Here is a 19338-nt window from a genome sequence, read left to right on the forward strand (position 1 = left end):
CATTTGACACACTTAAGTGAAACATTCTTTTTCGCTCAGTAGAAGACATTTTTACTCTGCAGTTCTTGGTAGAAGCAGGAAGCATTGTAGTCGTCTGTTGCTGTGTGTGAAAAAATGTCCTAAAAATACTTTATCAGTACAATTTCTGAATGATTTGTCAATGATACACTTGTAGTATCTTAGTAGTCTATCAGGGCTGTCAGTACTCTCATGGTGGCCTGTCTGCGTGATGAAGATGCACATAACCTTGCAACCTTTTGTCCTTCCTCCTTGAATAACAAAGCTAAAGGTGCAGAGTGTATTGTGCGTTTGATTTCTGATGTAGGGATTCTATCTTTGACTCACATTTGCTCGCACCAGAACTTGTGTCTAACTGCCTCTCTTTAAGCGCCGTGAAAGTACACGAGTACACTTGTGCCAGTTTCTTCCAAATCAGGGACAGCTGCAGTTGACAGTCCCATGTTCGTACCTCAGCCTCAGTGACATTAATCTCTTCCTGTAGGTGACCTAGCTTCTCATTGCCAGGCTGTGTGTGTGTGTGTGTGTGTGTGTGTGTGTGATGTTTTCGGCGGATGTCTCCTCTGCGGTTCCGCTTCAGAAGTCCAGGAACGGTGAGCTCCTCATGGTTGTCACTTTGAGGTGGGAGAGCAATCATTTCCTTGGACAACAGTGCCGTCCTCATCCCTGCTTCCCGCCCTCTCTGATTAGTTCCTCTCACTGAGGAAACGGGAGCAACATTCTAATAATTTGCATCCAGAATATTTTCTTCTTGTTTATTTTTTTCTCTCTCTTGTTCCTGCTTCTTTTCTTTGCCTCCTCTCCTCTTCTCTCTCCCCGTCCCCGTCTCTTTTTCTCTGCCGCTCTCTGCCGTCTCCCCGTTCCTCATTTTCCCCTGGATGCTGTAGAGCATTTTATTACAATTGTCAGAAACTGTAACAATTCTATTGTGGGGTGATTACGACGGGGTGTTTTACCCACAGATCACCCGAGCAATTAAAATCTGTAAATAAGGCTACCCATGATGCCTCAGTCCAAACAATGGGGTCCCGTAGGAAGCATTTGTTTGAAGAACTGTAGAAGGGAGAGTATCGCTGTCGCACTCCCCCCGCTCGCTCTCATTCTCTCTCTCTCATTCTATCTCCATCTCTCTCTCTCTCTCTCCCTCTCTCTCTCACTCATTAATTAGGCGCCGCTCCTCCAGCCCGACACGGCTACAGCGACGGGGCAGCTTTGCACATTCGCAGTGACACATATTCCAGACACGAGATGAAGTTGTTTACTTTTGTGTAAGGCCTCGCGTTACGCCACTGCACTTTGTTTTCCATGGTGGAAAAGATAATGCCGGCCTAATTGCTCCAGCTGCAGCTGCTCGGGAAGACAAAAGAGAGAAACCTGTGCTACAGAACTATGCGGGAACAATTAAGACAATAAGTAGACGCGTGCCTATATACTGTAAGACACACAGGCACACAGAGTCATAATGTTACTATGAAAGAGTGATTTGGAACAGATCAAGCATCAGGGATTCTGTCAGATGTCGAGTTTGAAAACCTTCAAAGGTTATTGGGAGATTGGCTGCAGATAGACTCAAGGAATCCAGGGAAACGCATTTTGATCCTTTCATTTACAGTTCAAAAGTTAAACCCAGGTATTGATGTTATCATCAATAACAAAATTGGGATTCTATGACTTATGGTTCAAAGGTTGTTGGTCAAAATGCAAAAGGGGTTATAACAGCACTGCCGCCATCAAGCTGAGCAGAACCAAAATATGTTGGGTTCTTTCCCTGAATCATGTTCAACCTGCACAGAAGGTTCCGTTGCAATCCTTCAAAAACTTTTTGAGATAGTCTGCTCACAGACAAGGCTGAAAACCTTGGTGAAGGTAATGGTTTAGTTATGATGTTTGGGTTAAGTTGTTTAAGTTGACTAATAACACCAAGATTTAAGCTTAGCCTCTACCTGCTTTAAAGCAAAATGGTTCCAGCTCCTGGAATGGCTAAGCTACTTTTTATTGTGTCTTTTCCTTTGTAGAAACAAAAGGGCTCTTTGTAGTTTTGTGCGAAGACATGTGGAACATGTCATGTATTTGGTGTCAGTATATGCATGTATGCCCCCCCCCCTCCCAACACACACATCGAGACACACACACCTTCATAAATTACTCACGAGCGGAGTTTGGGCAGGTTGGAGCAAAGGAAACAGACAGATAGAAGGAGGGAACATGGGAGTATTGCAGCGCCACATTGCCGTGCGGTGATGCTAGCCTCTCTGGGCCTCACCAGGGGCTATATGCCTTACCAAGATCCTGTTTACAGTCAGCCAGAGAAGCTGCCAGCCATCCATTTCCATAAACCTGCCTGCGGTCCTCTGCGGAAACACTTTCTCTCTCCCGGAGATTCATCGCGATGCCTCCTGCTCTGCCGCTCTCACACTCTGCATCTTGTGTTTCTCTCTTTGTTTCCATCTGTTTTCCTCCCATCTCATCTTTCAATTACCCCTCGTTTGCTCCCCTTTTCTTTCACCACCTCAATTTTCTCTCATGTTTCTTGTTTGTTTTTTGGGCTTTCTGCCAGTTGTAACCGTTGAGTTCTTCTTCATTCACACAAGTTCACTGGCAATTGTTGCCAGTATTCCAGGAATGTGTCGCCTCTGGAGGGATGGGTTGGATTAGATTTTGGGACATCTTTGAGAAGTGTGTGTCTGTGTGCGTGTGCGTGTGCATGTGCGTGTGTGTGAACGTTTGTGTCTTGTGCATGTCAGATGTATACATACACATTCCATATCTCTCCGCCCTATTTGAGTGTAAATGTGTGTTTGATTACCTGCACAAGGTTCTACTCATTTTATATCAGCATCACTCTTTGGTTGGAGTCTTCTTCCACGTCTTTACCCACGTGTGCACATTCTCCATCAACTCATAACTCACCCGAGTGTCTATAAGCACTTTTCCATGCTCATACACATCCCTGCATGCATCTGCCATCTCCAGCTTTTTGCCTGTACGTGTTTGGATTTTTTTTCTCTCTCTGGTTCAGCCACTTGTGTAGTTGCCATGTTCCTGCGCCTGTACATCAGTGAGCATCTGCTCTTTCAACAAGGTCCCCATGGCCTCAAATGTCACAGCAAGCAGCTGCCAGACAAGTGTATTGTGCAGGAGGCTTGTGTTTCGCCTCCTCCTGTGCCTCTACTTCCTGTCCTGTGACGTTAACTGTGATTGAAAGTAAGCAGTCAACAGCGAGCGAAGGAGCGAGGAGGAGGAGGAGAAGGCTTTTTTGCTTTTTAGAACATTGAATTCCTGTAATCTGGAGTAGTGCTGCTGTTACTGGTGCTCATACGCTGGGCCTTCATGTTCTCCAGGGTCTTTGGATTAGACGAGGGTTGGCAGTGTGTGCATGTGTACGTGTGGGTGTGTGTGGCGGGAGGGAGCTGCTGTTGTGCAGGTACGTGGTCCCTCTTGTGTAAAGGACCAGTCCAATGGCAAGCCGTTTTTAGGTCATCTATATTGTGTTCCATGTTGCACAGTATGTAGTGTATCAGGGGACAAAGAGTACGTCCATGTGTATGACTTTTTGTATCAGTGTGTGTGTGTGTGTGTGTGTCTCATATACCTTTTTAGATGACTGCACGCTGTTGTGCACCATTTAAGATCCTTGCCTTTCACAGTATAGACAGCAGTAGGTGGCGTGTGCGTGAGTCTGCACATACGGAGACTTGCTGAACGGACGTGTATGTGAAGTGGCAGGATTGGAGCACTGAGGCAGAAGAGATGGGGGGCGAGGAGACAGGCAAGTACACCCCCCAGGAGGGGCCTGGGGGGTAGCAGGCTCGAGGTAACCCCTCCAGCTCCCCCTCAGCACAGCCCGCTCTGCTTTTAGACACTGCTATTGATTTGTCCGGCAGACCACAGGTTTGCTTCTCAGCTGAAGCATGTCTCTTTTCACCTCCCTTTGCCTGCAAAACAAAAGACGGACACTGTTGCTTTTGATGTGTGATTTCAATGGCCATTACCTGTTCTCACCACACTGCAGTACACCACACACACAGTGCCCACAGATTTCCTCCCTGGCATAGCGCTTGCATGAACCATCAGGGGGCACTGTTAGACTCATGCTTGTGCCTTTAAAGATCCAACCCAACCCCTGGCATCAGAGCTTCATTGTCTTATCTTGTCACTGTAGAAACGCACAAGTTCACATCTCTGCTAGTTTTGAACATTACTACAAGCTGGAGAAAAGGTACTTGAGTTGCCAATCAATCCACCGTCTTGATCACTCTCAGGATCACAAGCTGCAGAGATTCAGTGATAACTCAGCCAGAAGTGAGAATTTGCCCCAACTGTCACTTGAGATTTCCTCTCCACTTTGCTATTTGTGATCACTGTGTGAGGGGAAGTGTACATTTTGATTCTGACAGATGACGGAGAAAGCCGGGGGAAAGTCGCGATCACCTTAAGCCCGTGCAGCCGCGTCAACCTTTATTTGATCAGAAGTCATCCGACAGTGCCGGTGTGCTGGCTGACAGGAGGATGAAGCCAGTGTTCAAACAGCGTCATGGTGACACATTAACATGAGCAGAGCTTTTTGGATAACTAGGACTTCTGTGCTATCACAGCTGTCAGATGACACAAAGCCAAAATGCCGCTCTGCTTGTTTCGTAACATAACCCAACTATTGTAAAGAGGAACATTTGCACCTGCTCACCATTCCTTTCATACGGTTCCAGAAATTGTCATTACACATCCTGTATTTTTAATTAAAACACCCTGGGCTGAGTCATCACAAGTGTTTTCATGTCCGTGATGTCAGAACAGGTGGCAAGGTAAAACAAAGAACAGTGGAAGAAACAACACAAGGGTGTGGATGTTGAACAACTTCCCACGCTTTAATTGCACGCTGGTATGTCCTTGCAAGACGTCGTAACATACTTTATCATTGTTAATTAGGAAACTGCAATGTAGGACAGCATAATAACCGGGCGCCATATTGTTTGTATTTCAGCTTGCACATAGCAGCGCGTCATTTATCAAGGCTGAGAGGCAGAGTTGTTGTACGGTATGTAAAACTAGTCCTCTCTCACATGAGAAATGGAGGCTATTACGAGCGATGGCAGCCATAAGAAACAAAACAGTTTCCAAGCGAAGGGCTACCTGCAAAATGTGACCGTACGTAAGAGGCGTGTTGATATTCTTGAATGGTCATTTGACCTGTACAGATGCTGTTTTCTTTCTGTCTTCCGTGTGGAATGTTTTTGATGGTTCTCGAAGACGGTTGTAATTTTTTTATTGTCACTTTCCAGCGTTTGTCAGCTGTTAAAGAGGTGTGGCAGTTTGCACTTGAGTGACATGTGTTTTCCTAACATGAGACAACTAAAAGGGCCGTAAATAGACCAACCATTAACCCTGTGTGGACAAACTACAGGCACGTCGGTCAAAAAAGAAACCGGAAAGTCAAGGGGAACTTTGCTCAAAATACATGGCAGCAGTGTGTCACACACAGACACACTGCATGAAGAAAACAAAAGGAACAGATGTCCAAAGTTGAGACAAACTAACATGATGGAAAGATACTCATTGTATTATGTCATAAACTCTATTGCAAGCAACCTTAAAGTTAGTTGCTCTGAGTAACTAGATTGGCTGATCATCACTAGTCCATCCGTCCACATCAACAGAGGTGTAACTAGGTAATTAAACATGGAGTACAGCTTCCCCATACACAGAACTCTGCTGTATATCAACCTTCCACCCTCCCAGGCGTTCATAGATGTTACTATTTTGCTTGCTTACCAGTAGCACGTACCTGCGACATGAGCGGAGAGGACAGGGACTAATTGCAGGGACAAATGTTCCCGACTCTAGGGTTTGCAGTTGTCTGGGCCCGGTCCAGGCCCTGTTTATCTCAAACTCTGTTGGCAGCCGCACACACCACACACGCTACGCTCAGATTTAACCAGAGGCAAAGCACCCGCACACCCCCACTCTCTCTCATCAAAGATTCATAAAGGCAACGCGCTCAATGATTTTCTGTCTCTTCCCGTATTCACAGCTTGTTGTCCTCTGCCTCCCTGTCTCCTGCCAGTCGGATAGCAGAAGTCAGGCGGAATTACGGCTGAAGTGGCCCGCTCGCTCCCGCAGTGTGCATGTGTGTTATGGGGTGTATCTGCTCGCACTGTTAAGTGAGTCGGTTTCAGGAAACGGCGAGGTTGGAGGTGGACAAGAGGGCGAGCAGCGAATGGACAGTCACATATTGCAAAAATGTTCGGAGGGCCCGTGCAGAGAATGAAGTTAGACTCCCCCCCCCCCCTTCCTTTCATCTTCTCTTTCCGCTGCTCTTTGCCTTCCGCCCCCAACCCCTGAGCCCTGTGTGTCTAAGCAGCTTCCACAGTGGAGCTAAAACGAGCTCAATCAGAGCCAGAGTCACCCGGCCCAGGGCACGCCATCTGTAGCCCTCTGAGGCCTTCCGTGTGTATGTGTGTGACTCTGTGAGTGGCTGTTTACCTCCCTATTTATGTGTGTGTGCTTGCGAGCTTACAAGCATGTGTGTGGATGCGTGTGTGTCTGCAAAGCCAAACCACTGTGCCTCAGCCTGTTAGTTTTGCTACTTACCAGGCTTAACCAGATGAGGGCCACTCAGCCCGGATCTAATTCCTTCTACTCTGGCAGCACTTCACTGCTGGCTTTCCTCGCCTTTCTCAAGTGTGCATCTGTGACCTTGGCTGACATAGGAAAGGGTTAAACTGTGGACTTGGAGATGTGGCCACAGCGATTGAGTGGTAAGCTAGTTTGGGATCACAGCTTCCACACAGCCATCTGGGCTTCTACGGGGCTCAGAGTGAGGTTATCCCTCTCCTACACAGTACAGCTGACCCTGGATCAGGGGAGCCGGCAGAGAACTTAGTAAGAGGCGTCGTGTCTCTGGGATGGGAAATTTAAAGTATGGATCTGAGCAGAAGCAAAGAGAAACAAATGAGAAAGTTGATGATCATGATGGTTACCTCTTACTCTTGCAATCCCTCTGCTTTGTTAAGGTGCTAAGCTCCACTTTTATTACGCTGTTGTCTTGCTTGCCAAACAAGTTAAGTCAATGTTTCTTCACACCTTTATCTTTTATGGGAACACGTAATTGCACCTTGCATTGTATTTCCCCTCATTAGGAATGTTTTGTGCTGCTATAGAAAAGGGGTTTTGTCCTATTAAACAGCATTGATGTTGTCACTACAAATAGGACACTGCCAAGTTACTGTTAAACCACAAACAGCTTTCTTCAGCACCTAGAACAACCTTTGATAAGTGATTTATAATGCCATGACACACACCTGTACAAATACACACGCGGAGGTGTGTACACGTGTGCTCAAACACTCACATCGTTCTGCTGCATTCCCCGACTCACTGTGCTCTCTTTGCATCCTGTTCGCCGCCTCGGGGCCCAGCCTGGCTGCTCTTCCAAACAAATTGCTGGCTGTTCGCAGCGTTTTAAATGCAGAGGCCCTTTAATTACTCTATTTACTTAATAGGGTGAAACAAAACTCGTGTTCACGCAGCAGGAGGACCAGGTGATGCAGAAGTTCAAACACCTGGCAGAAAGCTCTCCACTGGCATGGCTGCACAAGAATACAAAGTGCGCGCGCACACACACACACACACACACACACACACACACACACACACACACACACACACACTGTATGAACGCATGAGCACACACAGTAACATCCTCTGCTACTCTGGGTAAAGCCTCACTGAGTTTGGGACATGAATGTGTCTGCGAAATTATAGCTCATAAATTGTACCCAGTCTTGCTTTTCTTTCAGATTGAGCTCATCTTGTTCCCTAAATAGAATGAGAAATAGTAGCTTTAATGTTTGCGGTTCGGCCGATGCCCATGTTAGAATGTGTGCGTCTTCCCTGCGCCGCTCCTTTGCTTTTGTCTATTTAAAGGTTAACAAAAGGAAGAAAGAAAGAACAACAGCACTTAAGTTCTATGTAACACACGACTTTAAAAATACCTTTCTGCTAACCCCACTGGTGGAATAGATAGAGATTAACAGGATAGCTGCAGGTTTGTCTGAAGTTGATTAAATTTGGCCATTTGGCTTCCAATATACGATATCAGTGAAGTTTGGAAACATTATTTTACAGTGAGGAGCAGTTTGGTGAGGAGTTAGTGATGAGTCAGGACATTGTACTCGACGATCAGTGTGATGTTATTGTCGGCCTTTATAAATCTTTAATTCACAATAATTACTGTAGCTTATCCATAATTATTGTTTGTTTTGATGTTAAATAGCTTCCAGAGAACTGAGCCTCCTGTTTGTGTTTCCCTGTTGGCCGAAGCATGCTGGGAGGTGTGTACTGAATAGTTGCTCTGTCGCCTTGCCTACATTGATGCGTCACGACGTGTTTGTTGATCGGCCCATGTGTTCTACCATCTATGATCATCACAGTGTAGGGCTGGGATGTTGTTTGCCGTCACTGAGCTGCCTGTGTGAGAACAGATTATATTATTTAATCAAATAATGAAAGAAGAACCCCTGATGACCTATGTGCTTGTTTTAAAGCAACTGTCAATTCAGCCGCTCCCTTCTCTCACATGAAACAGTTTAATGTACACATTTCTGTAACCCAATATCTGTTGTGCAACAGTTTAAAGCTTCTGTCTCATAGTTTGACTTTACACAAAGGCTTCAGAAAGTAACACCACATCCCCCGGAGCTACAGGGATGACTTGGAACCAAGCAGTTGAAGGTACAATAGACTATAATTAGCTGGGCTAGCTTGACCCTGCCATTGTCACCTGAAGACAGGTGGGAATTGTGCCCAAGTTGGATCGACCTTATCATGTGACTGGGGGGGGTCAGGTCTCATCCACTGGCTCGGCTGTATAGCTGTCGGGGCAAACCTCATCCATCATCGACATTATTGCACCATTCAGATGAAACCCACGAGGCACTGACGCCCGGCCAGGAGGGGAGGGGTCACGGCATTTGAGCGGGGAGGGGGTAAAGTGATCGTTTTACAAGAGCGCCCTCTGAACAAGTTTTCACAGCAACAGCGTGCCGTTGCTCCGGAAAAGTAAGAGTTAGTGCTCCCAGCGCCGCTGTAACCCTCTTCCTGATTCCCTAACACAGGATTTACAGCCGTCAAACGCTGGGCTGTGAAAAAGTGCAAACACTGGCAGGCTCGTAACCTCTGCACCCTCACCATCAAGTGGTCTTATTGCTTCATTTTCACTCCCAGGCTGTATAAATAACCAGCGTCATCAGGAAAAACTCAAGTGTCTCTTTAAAACCCGCTCTAATTAGTTCTGCCGGTACATATCAAAATGTTTCACTCTGGTATTTTGCCGTATGTGGCTGCTTTCGGAGGATGACGGAGAGGATGCTTGTGTGGGCTGCGTGGTGTTCTGGTGGCTGGTGTCCTCAGGGTTTTGTAGGCACGGTCCACTGTAAATGTTTGGGGTTTCTTTCCTCGCTCTTCCTTCAAGCCAGCTGCTTCTGTTGGGCCATCCTGTAGCCTGGTACAGGTGGCTCGTAGGCCAAAGGCCACAGTCAACCTACTCCCCAATCACGTACGCACACAAAAACTCTCTCTCTCTCTCTCTCTCTCTCTCCCTCTGTGTCACATGCTCGCACACACACACACACACACACACACATATATACATTTTAGTTCCAGCCTCAGGGGGTGATCTGTCTCTCCACCCCTCGTCGGAAGAGTAAACAGCCAGGAGGGCGCTATCTGTTTGTCCTTTTCCTGCCTCTTTTTTCTTTTTTTATTAGAACCTGATTGCATTTGAACAATAGTTGTCTGCTCGTAAATTTTGCGCCTGTGTTGACATTAGGCCACATTCCATCTCATAGCCTGGGGAGGAGAAGGAGCAGGCCAGGGTGTTGGGTAATTTGTTACGCTGTTAAGCACCTAATGGACGTCCACCTGGTTTTTGAGAGCGGTAGCTTTAGTTCAGAGGGCTTGCCTCCTTTGCACTTCCAGACTGCAATAGTGTTTTATTGCCTCCAATTATGAAGGCTATTTAGAGGCTACCGACGTTTGTGTGTTTTTCTGTTACATCTGGTTCACCCGGCTCTACATGGAGCAGCCAGCCGGCCCTCATCAAACACCCAGGGTGTGAAGTAGGCAGAGCCCGTGCAGGTATGATGAACCTTCCCTGTCCCTGCTGTAGACTGAGGTGAACTCAGTCGGTATGAATACAAGAACTCAATACCTTCACTGGTATTAAAGACAAAAATGTGCCATTAAAAACATGCAGACATCAATACGAGCCTGCTGTTCTCCAAGTATGCCTGCCGTGTTGCAGCAAACTCTGATTAAGACTTTTACATGCCTTAATAAATCAGTTTACAATAGGTCTGTTACTGGGAGTGCGCATACTTTGATTTCAGTCTTATTATGGTGTTTACTTAGCGTTTTAAAAAGCCACTTTATGCCTTAATCGCATCATAAGTTAAGTTTTAAAGTGCATGTAAACGTAGCGAGTGACTCAGTGTGCATACAGGTCTCCGCATCTCCAAGTGGCTGCAGACGCCAACAACGAGCCTTATTTGTTTCATGTGGTTTAATGAGCGGCCCAGACTGCAGCTGGCAGAAGGGAGACCTCACAGAGTCTGATCAAGGGTCTGCAGAAGGGTGCCGCCCCACCGTGAAGGTACCACAGCACCCAAATCATTGTTCCCAGCAGCAGCAACAGCAGAGCCTTGGTGGTGGCGGCGGCACGTGGGGGGAGTGAGGAAAGCACCCAGCAGCACCCACCTCATCTCTCTCCCTCCTTGCTAATGCATTTTTGTGTGTTTTCCACAACCATTAATTAAAGGGAAAAGAGTGCATCAGATGTTAGTTTTATTAGCCCAGGCTCCTTAGAGGGAATCAAAATGAAAGGAACATATGTCATGCATTTGATGACGCCCCCTCCCTCTCTCCCTCTCTGTGCGTCTCTCTCCTCAGTCACCCACCTCACACACTCACAAACTGTACAGTCAGCAGCTGTCTGCAGACACAATAGCATTTGATTGATCCTAAGGAAACGGTTAAGACGCGGCGCTACCCACGCTTTCTGGCGTGCTGGCGTGCTGGCTGGCTGGCTGGCTGGCTGGCTGGCTGGCTCACATTCTGGACCACTTTACATTTAATACTGAATGTGGCAGCGATTGCGATAATGGCAGTTGAGGATTGTGGGTGGGGATCTGTGCTGCTGTTCACAGGCACTAATGAGGACAGCCTTGAGAGTTCACAGGACCTTTAGAAACCTGGGTGGTGTAGGTGTAGATCCAAACCTCTGCTCATGAAAGAATGGGTTTCTCTTTGAGCGTTTGAATGTCTTTGTTCTAGTGCCTTCGTCGTGACTTCACTAAAACTCCCCTCTGTCTCACACAACAAAGTAGAAAGATAAGAACATAGATTAGACAGATGTACATTTTGTCTGTGTGTCTGTCTCAATCTCCCACCTATTATGTAATTGTACACAACATACTGTAGAGTACAAGGACAGACGTATCTCAGTATCTCTCTTCTTGCACAACATTGTAAGGAGATGTACTTGGATAATCTACTCTTTCTTGCTCTCTCTCTCTCTCTCTCTCTCTCTCTCTCTCTCTCTCTCTCTCTCTCTCTCTCTCGCTCCTTTGGATGTGATTGCATACCTTCCCTTCAGGGGTAGCCTGATTTATGTGACACATGCCTGTTTTTTCATGACTTGTTTGATTGCATTCTCCAAGACTGTAAAAGTTCACACCTGCACAGGGCTGCTACACAGTTTGGGCACAACTCACATGGAGCGTGACGAAGCAGGTGAGGTGGAGATATTTTGCTTCTCTTGATCAGTGCAGATACTCTATGCAATATATCTTCACTTTCACAGGATGATTGATCGGTGTTCTGCGTAGTTGCACTTTTGCACAGGCTTTTTTTTTTCTCCACGTTTTGGTCTATAGCTTGTGAGTAGAGCATCAGACATGCCTCGAGGAACTATGGCTGCTATCCCCAGCAGGAAGTGCAGTGAGTTCCTTGCTCACGTTTTTCAAGTGTAGTGAAACATAAGCAGCATAATTTCCACACAAACACAACTTCCTTTCTGGTGGCAATTCCTCATCTAGAGGAGCCATTCTACTGTCACCAAACAAACTCTCTGATACTGACAGTACCAATGTAAACTAGATTGCGTTCCAGGATACCAATCCATTGTCTCATTACACTAATCTGACGCAACGGCTTTGTTTATCTCAACAGTTGCTGTTTTTGCTCCGTCACGGAATCTTAACGCGGCTTCACATTGTAACTCCAACCGTAAACACACTCAGAAAGGTGCCACACCTGAGCAACAAGCTTGCTGCAGCAGGTTCAGACAGTAGAGACACAATTTCACTGTTGTGGTCATAGCACCAAAATTTGTTCAATATTGACTAATCCGTGAACCAAAACGGTTCCTTGGTGTAAAGTGGAAGAGAAGCTCCTGTGGTGAGGGACGTTGGTCATCAAGTTCATCATCAAGAAGAGAGATTAGATATCTGAGCCACTGTAAATCCCTTCCAAAAAGCTTGACATCAGTTTCTCAGATGATGTCCTGAACCCTGCAGCACAAGCTGTCCGGTCCCATGTGGTTACAAATGACCTCCCGGAGCAATAATGCAATAAGTGTTGTCTCCTATCTACATTCTCTGGGCTCTTTTTCACTCGGCCTGACACAATCGTGCATTTATCAGTGTAATTGCATGAGTCGGAAGCACTGATGTTGTCTATTAGGCGGATTTCCATCCTGTTAAGAGCAGAGGGCCTTTTAATGTATGGCCCTGCCCGAGTGTACGGCTACACAATTACACACGGGCCAGGGATTGAGTGGGCCTGATGATGCTGATGATTGCGATGGCGGCGATGGCTATGATGATATCAGACCACCCGGCACTAACAGGCCTTTCAGAAAGAGAGAGACAAAGAGTGAGACAACAAAGTGAATCCGAGGTTAATCATTTTATTTACTCGCTTTCTTTTCTCTCTACCTCTCCTTCTCTCTCTTTCTCTCTCTCTCTCTCCCTCCCTCTCTCCCTCTCTCCCTTTCCTTTCTTTAACCAAGTGATGGAGTCCGGGTGTGGGAGAGGGGGGAGGAAATCGATGAGGAGCGCATTACAGTAAAACGTATTGATTAGGAGACTTGCGAGCAGCGTGTTGGTCGCGGAGATGGTGGAATGATGCAATGCTTAAAGGAATTTATCCTTTGACTTTTACATTAACCTTTTATTGACTGCTTTGCCTGTCCATAATTAACACTCACTTTAGCTAAAGTGGTTAGTTTAAGCGCAAAGGGGGCTCCAGCCCTTATTGCAGCAAGGACCATGGAGCTCCCGCCCCAGCCTCGGTTCAAGTGCACCGAGCTGCATGGAGGGAAAGGCCTCTGTGGAATACAGGCAATAGAATCCTAGATACCTTTCACATTAGCATACCATTTGAGCGGGGGCCTGCCAGGCTATAGGGTTTCAAGGCAAATTGAAATGAATGATTGTATTGCCAATCTCTCTTGACCGAGCGCCAGATGGGATAGTTAGGCCCATATCTGTCTGGGGTTAATCCATTGGAACAGCCCCCGACTCACAAACACATTCTCTCCCTCTTCAACCCCACGCCAACCTCTTTGTCTTTGACCTTAACTTTAAGGTGGGCCGTCGGCGGGCCCTGGGAAAGTCGTTTGGTGAGCCTTGTTTGTACGCCGCCGTGGCTTACGCTGAATTTCTAGCAGGAGCCCTGGAGAGCTTAAGGCACCTCGCTTCATATTGACTTTTTGTTTGGTTCCATTTTAGCAGTCAAGGGACGTTACACAGTGAACAGCGGTAGATTGTGTAAAAGTGTGCGCTGAATTACCTGCACTGTATTATCTTTGATGCTCCTCCTGTCTTCATATCGTTTGTATCTCTGCTAAACCAAGGGCTTTCTATTTGCAAGCTAATGTTGCCAGATCCCTTGTCAGATAAAAGCAGCAGCTCCGTCGACAGCGTCTGGTCAGATTTGTACGGTGTGTAGCGTTTCATTATGATTCAGAGAAGAAGTCAGTGTTTCCTCTCAAAGCTCCGCCACATGAATACTTAATCAGAACGAATCAAAGACCCGGGTTCCCTTGGCCTACGGTGTCCTCAAGCTGATGTCAGCAGAACCACACTGCGTGAGGGTGTGTGTGTGTGTGTGAGGGGGGGTCATTTTGCATTCTCTATCTCTCTTTCTCTCGCTCCGACACACTCTCCATATATGTATGCCAGCCATGTCCTCCTCCTCCTCTGAAGTGGCGCTTCCTTTAATTCGCACCCCTAAATAAATGATGAGAACATTTAAACACACGGCTCGTCGCAAAGCCCCAAGGTCGCCTAATCGTATTATTTATGAAGTGATGTGCTACATAATGGTACTTAGCGCATGTTAACAGATGCTATTATCAGGCCCTGATCCAGAGCGTAGAAGATATATTGGAACAGTGGATGTTAATGCTGCTCCTCACCGCCGTAATGCAGCAGCTCTTTAAAGGGCTAACCACACCAAAATGTAGCACTTAGGCCAAGAGCCAGTCGAACATTAAGTGGCTCTGGCGAAAATATATAACCGCAAATTGTGGCGGCCCCTCGCTGTCCCCTGACCACTTTAACATCCCCTCATCTCATCTATAACCGAGCCCCTTATGCCTTCTCTTCATCTCTGTCTGTCCTCTCCACCACCTTATGCTAGCTAGTGACCACAGGGTGCTACCGGTGGTCATGTCTGCGTGTGTGACTGGGGTGGGGGGTTTAAGGATTTCGTCGGGGCACGGATGGGCTGAGGGGATGTGACAAGACGAGGACGGACCCCTGGCATAATGACCGAGTGGGGAGGATCCGTTGCCCTCGCGGCTGTGGAAGGATATTCCCCGGCGACGGTATACAAACGGACTCTTCCCCCCTGCTCCCCCCCCCCCTCTCTGCGCGCTTCCAGGTCAGGGGTCGCCCTCGTCTGTCAAGAGGCGGAGGTCGGATGTTACAATGACAGCAGCACGCCGCAACGCTGAGTCACCAAAGCAAATATTGACACCGCTCTGACAAGGGAGGCGGTTAGACTCTGTGGTGATCACAGGCACTGGAAGCTCTGTGCAAACTGTGACTCATTTCAAATGATTAATCCTGTAAAAATACTGTGGTGGCATTCAAAGGCTGGTTTCTCACTGCTGTACCATGAATGCAATAACAGAGCTATGTGCCAGTGAAAGCATTCGGTTTAGTGTGTGTTGTGTGTGTGTGTGTGTGTGTGTGTGTGTGTGTGTGTGTGTGTGTGTGTGTGTAAGATAAATGGGGTGTTAATTATAGTAAATGATGGCGATATCGTACGGCAATTTCTCATCGGCTTGATACTGTTGTGGCCATTTATGATTTTATAAATGCTTTTGGCTCATCTCTCTGTCACACACACACACACACACACACTCACACACACGCACAAATAGTTGCGCTCACTCTCTTACATCCTGGAGCATCTAATTGGCTCCGGTTTTATTAGGAGTCATAAAGTGGAGAGGAAACACACGGGCCGACTGCCTCCTGGTCAAGCACACAATACCCGGCGTGTGTGTTTGAGGACGAATTAACATGAGAACCAATGTACGCACACACACACACAAACACACACACACGTCACTAACTAATCCTTGAGGTGGGAGGTGAGTCAGAGAAATGTGACTCACCTCCCTAAGATCCTTCTTCAATTCACAAATACCACATAGAACGATTTATGTTCCTCCTCATCTGGTGTGATCCCTCTGTTGTGCACCATGCTGTGTGTAAACAGTCAAAGGGAAGAGGAGAGATTCTTCCTCACCCTCCACTCCTGCTGCTAAAACAGGATTAAGTGTGTGTTTGTGTGAACTCTTTGAAATATCTCAACTATACTTTTGTCAATAACTTCCTATATCAGGACGGCGGCATCGACTTTTGTTTGGGATCCTAAAGACCCTGAATTCTTTACCTCTAACCACGTGTCCTGATGCTCAGACGAGCGTTTTGATGAGAGGGAGGAGTTAATGGGTGCGTTTGTTTCCTTCCTCCTCTCCCCTCAGGTGCCACTCCAGTCTGGCCCAGACGTTACCCCCCGAGGAGGCCCCAGTGGACCGGCCCTTCTGGGGCGTGGACGACCCCGGCATGCCGCTGCCCTTTGATCTGGCCGACATCATCAACAGAGTGGAGTCGCTCCTGTGGAGGTGGGGAGAGTGTGGAAAGGTTTTAGTATTCAGAATTCAAAGTTGGACGTTTGTATAGGCGTTGTAGTACTGTGCATATCAGTCATATTTACAGAGCTAATACTGATACATATAAGAAATATATACAGTATTTCTGGATTTGGTGTGGGTGAAGGAAAATCCTGCTATGTAAGAAATATAGAGAGAAGGTAGAGTTGAAGTTCTTATGCATCACATCGTCTGTGAACCTCCACTTGACCCTTTGTTGTTTCCATTTCTTCCCAACAGGATGTGAAGGATGGCTGGAAGTGAGTGAGAACGAAAGACAAGGGAACACACACCAGCTTCTCTGAATGTCGGAACGGAACACAGACGAGCGCTCACATACCATCACACCAAGATCGCTTGCTTTTTTTTTGGGCCGCCAGCACCTTCAGCCCCTCTGACTCCAACTCCATCCCGGAATCTCTTCCAGCCCGACTCGATTCGGACTGGAACGATCCCAGTCTACCACCACAGAAGCAGAATAGTGCTTTCAGTAACACGCTAACAACGCAAGCTTAGTGACAAGCTCACGGTCTAACAAAACATAAGCAGAAACCTGCATTGGAGTGTTTTTATCCATTGTATAGCTGTTTATCATTTCAGTGTATCCTGTTACTTAATCTTACTCATGTAACCTAGACATGCTTTTATCAATGGATTGACTCATACTCACAGTACCGCGTACATACATACAGTATATGCTTTCTACTCGTCATACAGTGTTATATTGCAGTATAGAATCGTAAACAAAAAAAAAGCTTCCTTGGCTCACGTCGTTTCGCATCTTTCCTTCACTTTTTAATTGTGTCGTGTTTAATTTTCAATGTGTTCAGAGGTGGAATGAGCCTGATTGAGACCAAAGATACCCGATGACAAGAAAGTTATGAATGTCACCGAAATGAGAACGTGAAGAATGTGCGCCGTTTACAGTGTGGTGGTTCGCTTGTGTGTATGTGTGTGTGTGTGTTATCAAACGTTGTATACACGTGTTGATGTTTTTTAGTTTTTTATATATATTTTTATCGAAGAAAGCATTTCACATGACAATGAGTAAACAGTCATGGGACTTTTTTGGAGATTGTTTTTTGATACAGAACAAGGGGGCGGGGGGGGGGGGGGAGAGAGAGAGGGAGGGAGAAGAAGAAAGAAGTGTTGACTGGGACCTGTGGAATGTGATACACACATGGGCAAAATGTATAAGGAGACGAGGGGACGGTGACCCGGGCAGATGACCTGTACAGTCTGGTTGTTCATAACAGCCATGTTGGAGGTAAATAGTTTTGTTCAGTGTCAAAGTAAGACTAGTGAGGCCACATTATCCCACTACGCCTAGTTTGGTCCGTGTGTGTAGCACATTACCATACACCCATTATTATTTATTTCAATGATTATTATTTTACTTTTTTAGATAACATCATGGAGGGAACAGAGGTGAAGAGAGAAAGGAGAACTGAAACCCTGAAGAGAACCAGGCTATATAATGTTTAAGTTCAATAAGACAGTAGGGTGACAAACAGGGCGACAGCAGTGTTTTGGATGACATCAGTGTTGATAGCTCGATGATGTCTTGGGGTTAGGTTTTATACACATGTATTGTATACACAACAAGGCCTGTGCGTGCTTTTACAATTAGATATGTGTTAATAAGTGTGATCGGGTGTTTGGCTTGGGCGTATGTGTGAGTGCATGTGCTTGTTCAGTCCCTCATCAATTGTGTGTTTGTGTGCATGTGAATGTGAGGGTGAAACGGAGGCCTTTGCTCTGATGGAAGGCACCACAGATGGAATGAACCGGAACACAGTCGTCGCTTCTCATGATTACAGCTGTTAAATCGCTTTTGATTACTCCTAAAAAGTGTGCGTGGGGGCTTACATGCAAAGCGGCATCGCAGCCCCTCCTCCTTTGCTTTCACCATGAAGTAGAGATTCTCGATTCTCGTTACTATTAAAATTGCAGGACGCACTTTTTCCTTTCTTTCTTTCTTTTTTTTTAACTTTTGAAGTATTTTTTCCGAGATGTTAATGGTTGCCAAATGCTGTTCTTCTTCTTTTTGCTGCTCCTCTGTAGTTTTGTCGTTAGTGGGGAGATTTTTTTTGTAGATCGATAGCATAGCGTTGAGTTGTTTGAATCCTTCTGTGCTCCCTGCACCACAGCTTGTCAGTCTGAAGCAATAGGAAAGGCAGAAAATAAAACAAAACACAGTGTTTAATCCTGCGACCTGCTTCCCTCTTTTCTGTGCATGTTTGATTTGATCTTCTATTCAATTTCATGTGCACGATACATACAGTACAATCATTGCATTTTTATAGCCATTACTGTCTGCAAAGGAAAGTAACTTAGGTATCTCAGCTTATCCAAGTCGCTTCTTCAGTTCACCGTGTCACTTAGCACATTTACATGCACTTCAATTACACAGCAATTAAGGGAACAAATAGTTTTCCTTCAGTTGTCATTCACAGTTATACGTGAATGACAATTTCAATAGGCACAAATCCAAGTAGGCTTACTCGGAGTAACCCACCTAGATGATGATATAAGCATGTAAACATCTTCATCAGCCTACACACGGGTCTAATGCAGACTCACCTCACAGGTTTATCAATCAATTAGTCAGTTAGGACAAATACTTGTTACAAATACGAGTATGGAGTGCATGTTAATGTGCAGAGTGTTACAGGATTATACGGCAATGCCTGGAAATCCATTCAAAAGAACTGAATAGTGGCCACATTTACATATCACCAAATATTTGTTTGGTTTGTAAGGAATCTCTTCATCAACTCCTCTTTTCAACCTTCTGGTTTTCTTTGAACTTCAAAGGAGCCTGCTGGATTAGCAGTGCAAACAGATTGATTGATGGATGATAGATTGATTGATTGATTGATTGAATTATGTCAGCACCCACCATCATAGCCGCCACACTGGACTTGCCGTCCCAGAGGTCGCCCATGTTAACTACTTCCTGTAGTGGCTGGGTGACTGAGTGATGGATGAGCGTGGAGCATGCTGCCCTGGGGGGCCCATTGGAAGAGGGCCCCACTTGAAGAGACAATTACATGGCGCTGGGGAGCCACAGGTATGCATTGTTCTGACCGGGG

The 19338-nt window shown here is 46.2% G+C and overlaps 1 protein-coding gene across 1 annotated transcript in view; it reads left to right on the top strand.

Annotated features, from left to right (window-relative positions):
- The window catches only part of fto (FTO alpha-ketoglutarate dependent dioxygenase), a 113315-nt gene extending 94858 nt beyond the window's left edge, over nt 1-18457 (top strand). Inside the window, exons 9-10 of the mRNA XM_076155906.1 lie at nt 16076-16216; nt 16484-18457. Of these exons, the coding sequence (XP_076012021.1) occupies nt 16076-16216; nt 16484-16490 (148 nt within the window). The 3' untranslated portion in view covers nt 16491-18457. The remainder of the gene's footprint in view (nt 1-16075; nt 16217-16483) is intronic.
- The last annotated feature ends 881 nt before the right edge of the window (nt 18458-19338 follow it).

This window comes from Genypterus blacodes, unplaced genomic scaffold (genome assembly GCF_046128005.1).
Source record: "Genypterus blacodes isolate CSIRO-AG114 ecotype Tasmania unplaced genomic scaffold, CSIRO-AGI_Gbla_v1 ptg000067l_1, whole genome shotgun sequence".
Lineage (NCBI taxonomy): Eukaryota > Metazoa > Chordata > Actinopteri > Ophidiiformes > Ophidiidae > Genypterus > Genypterus blacodes.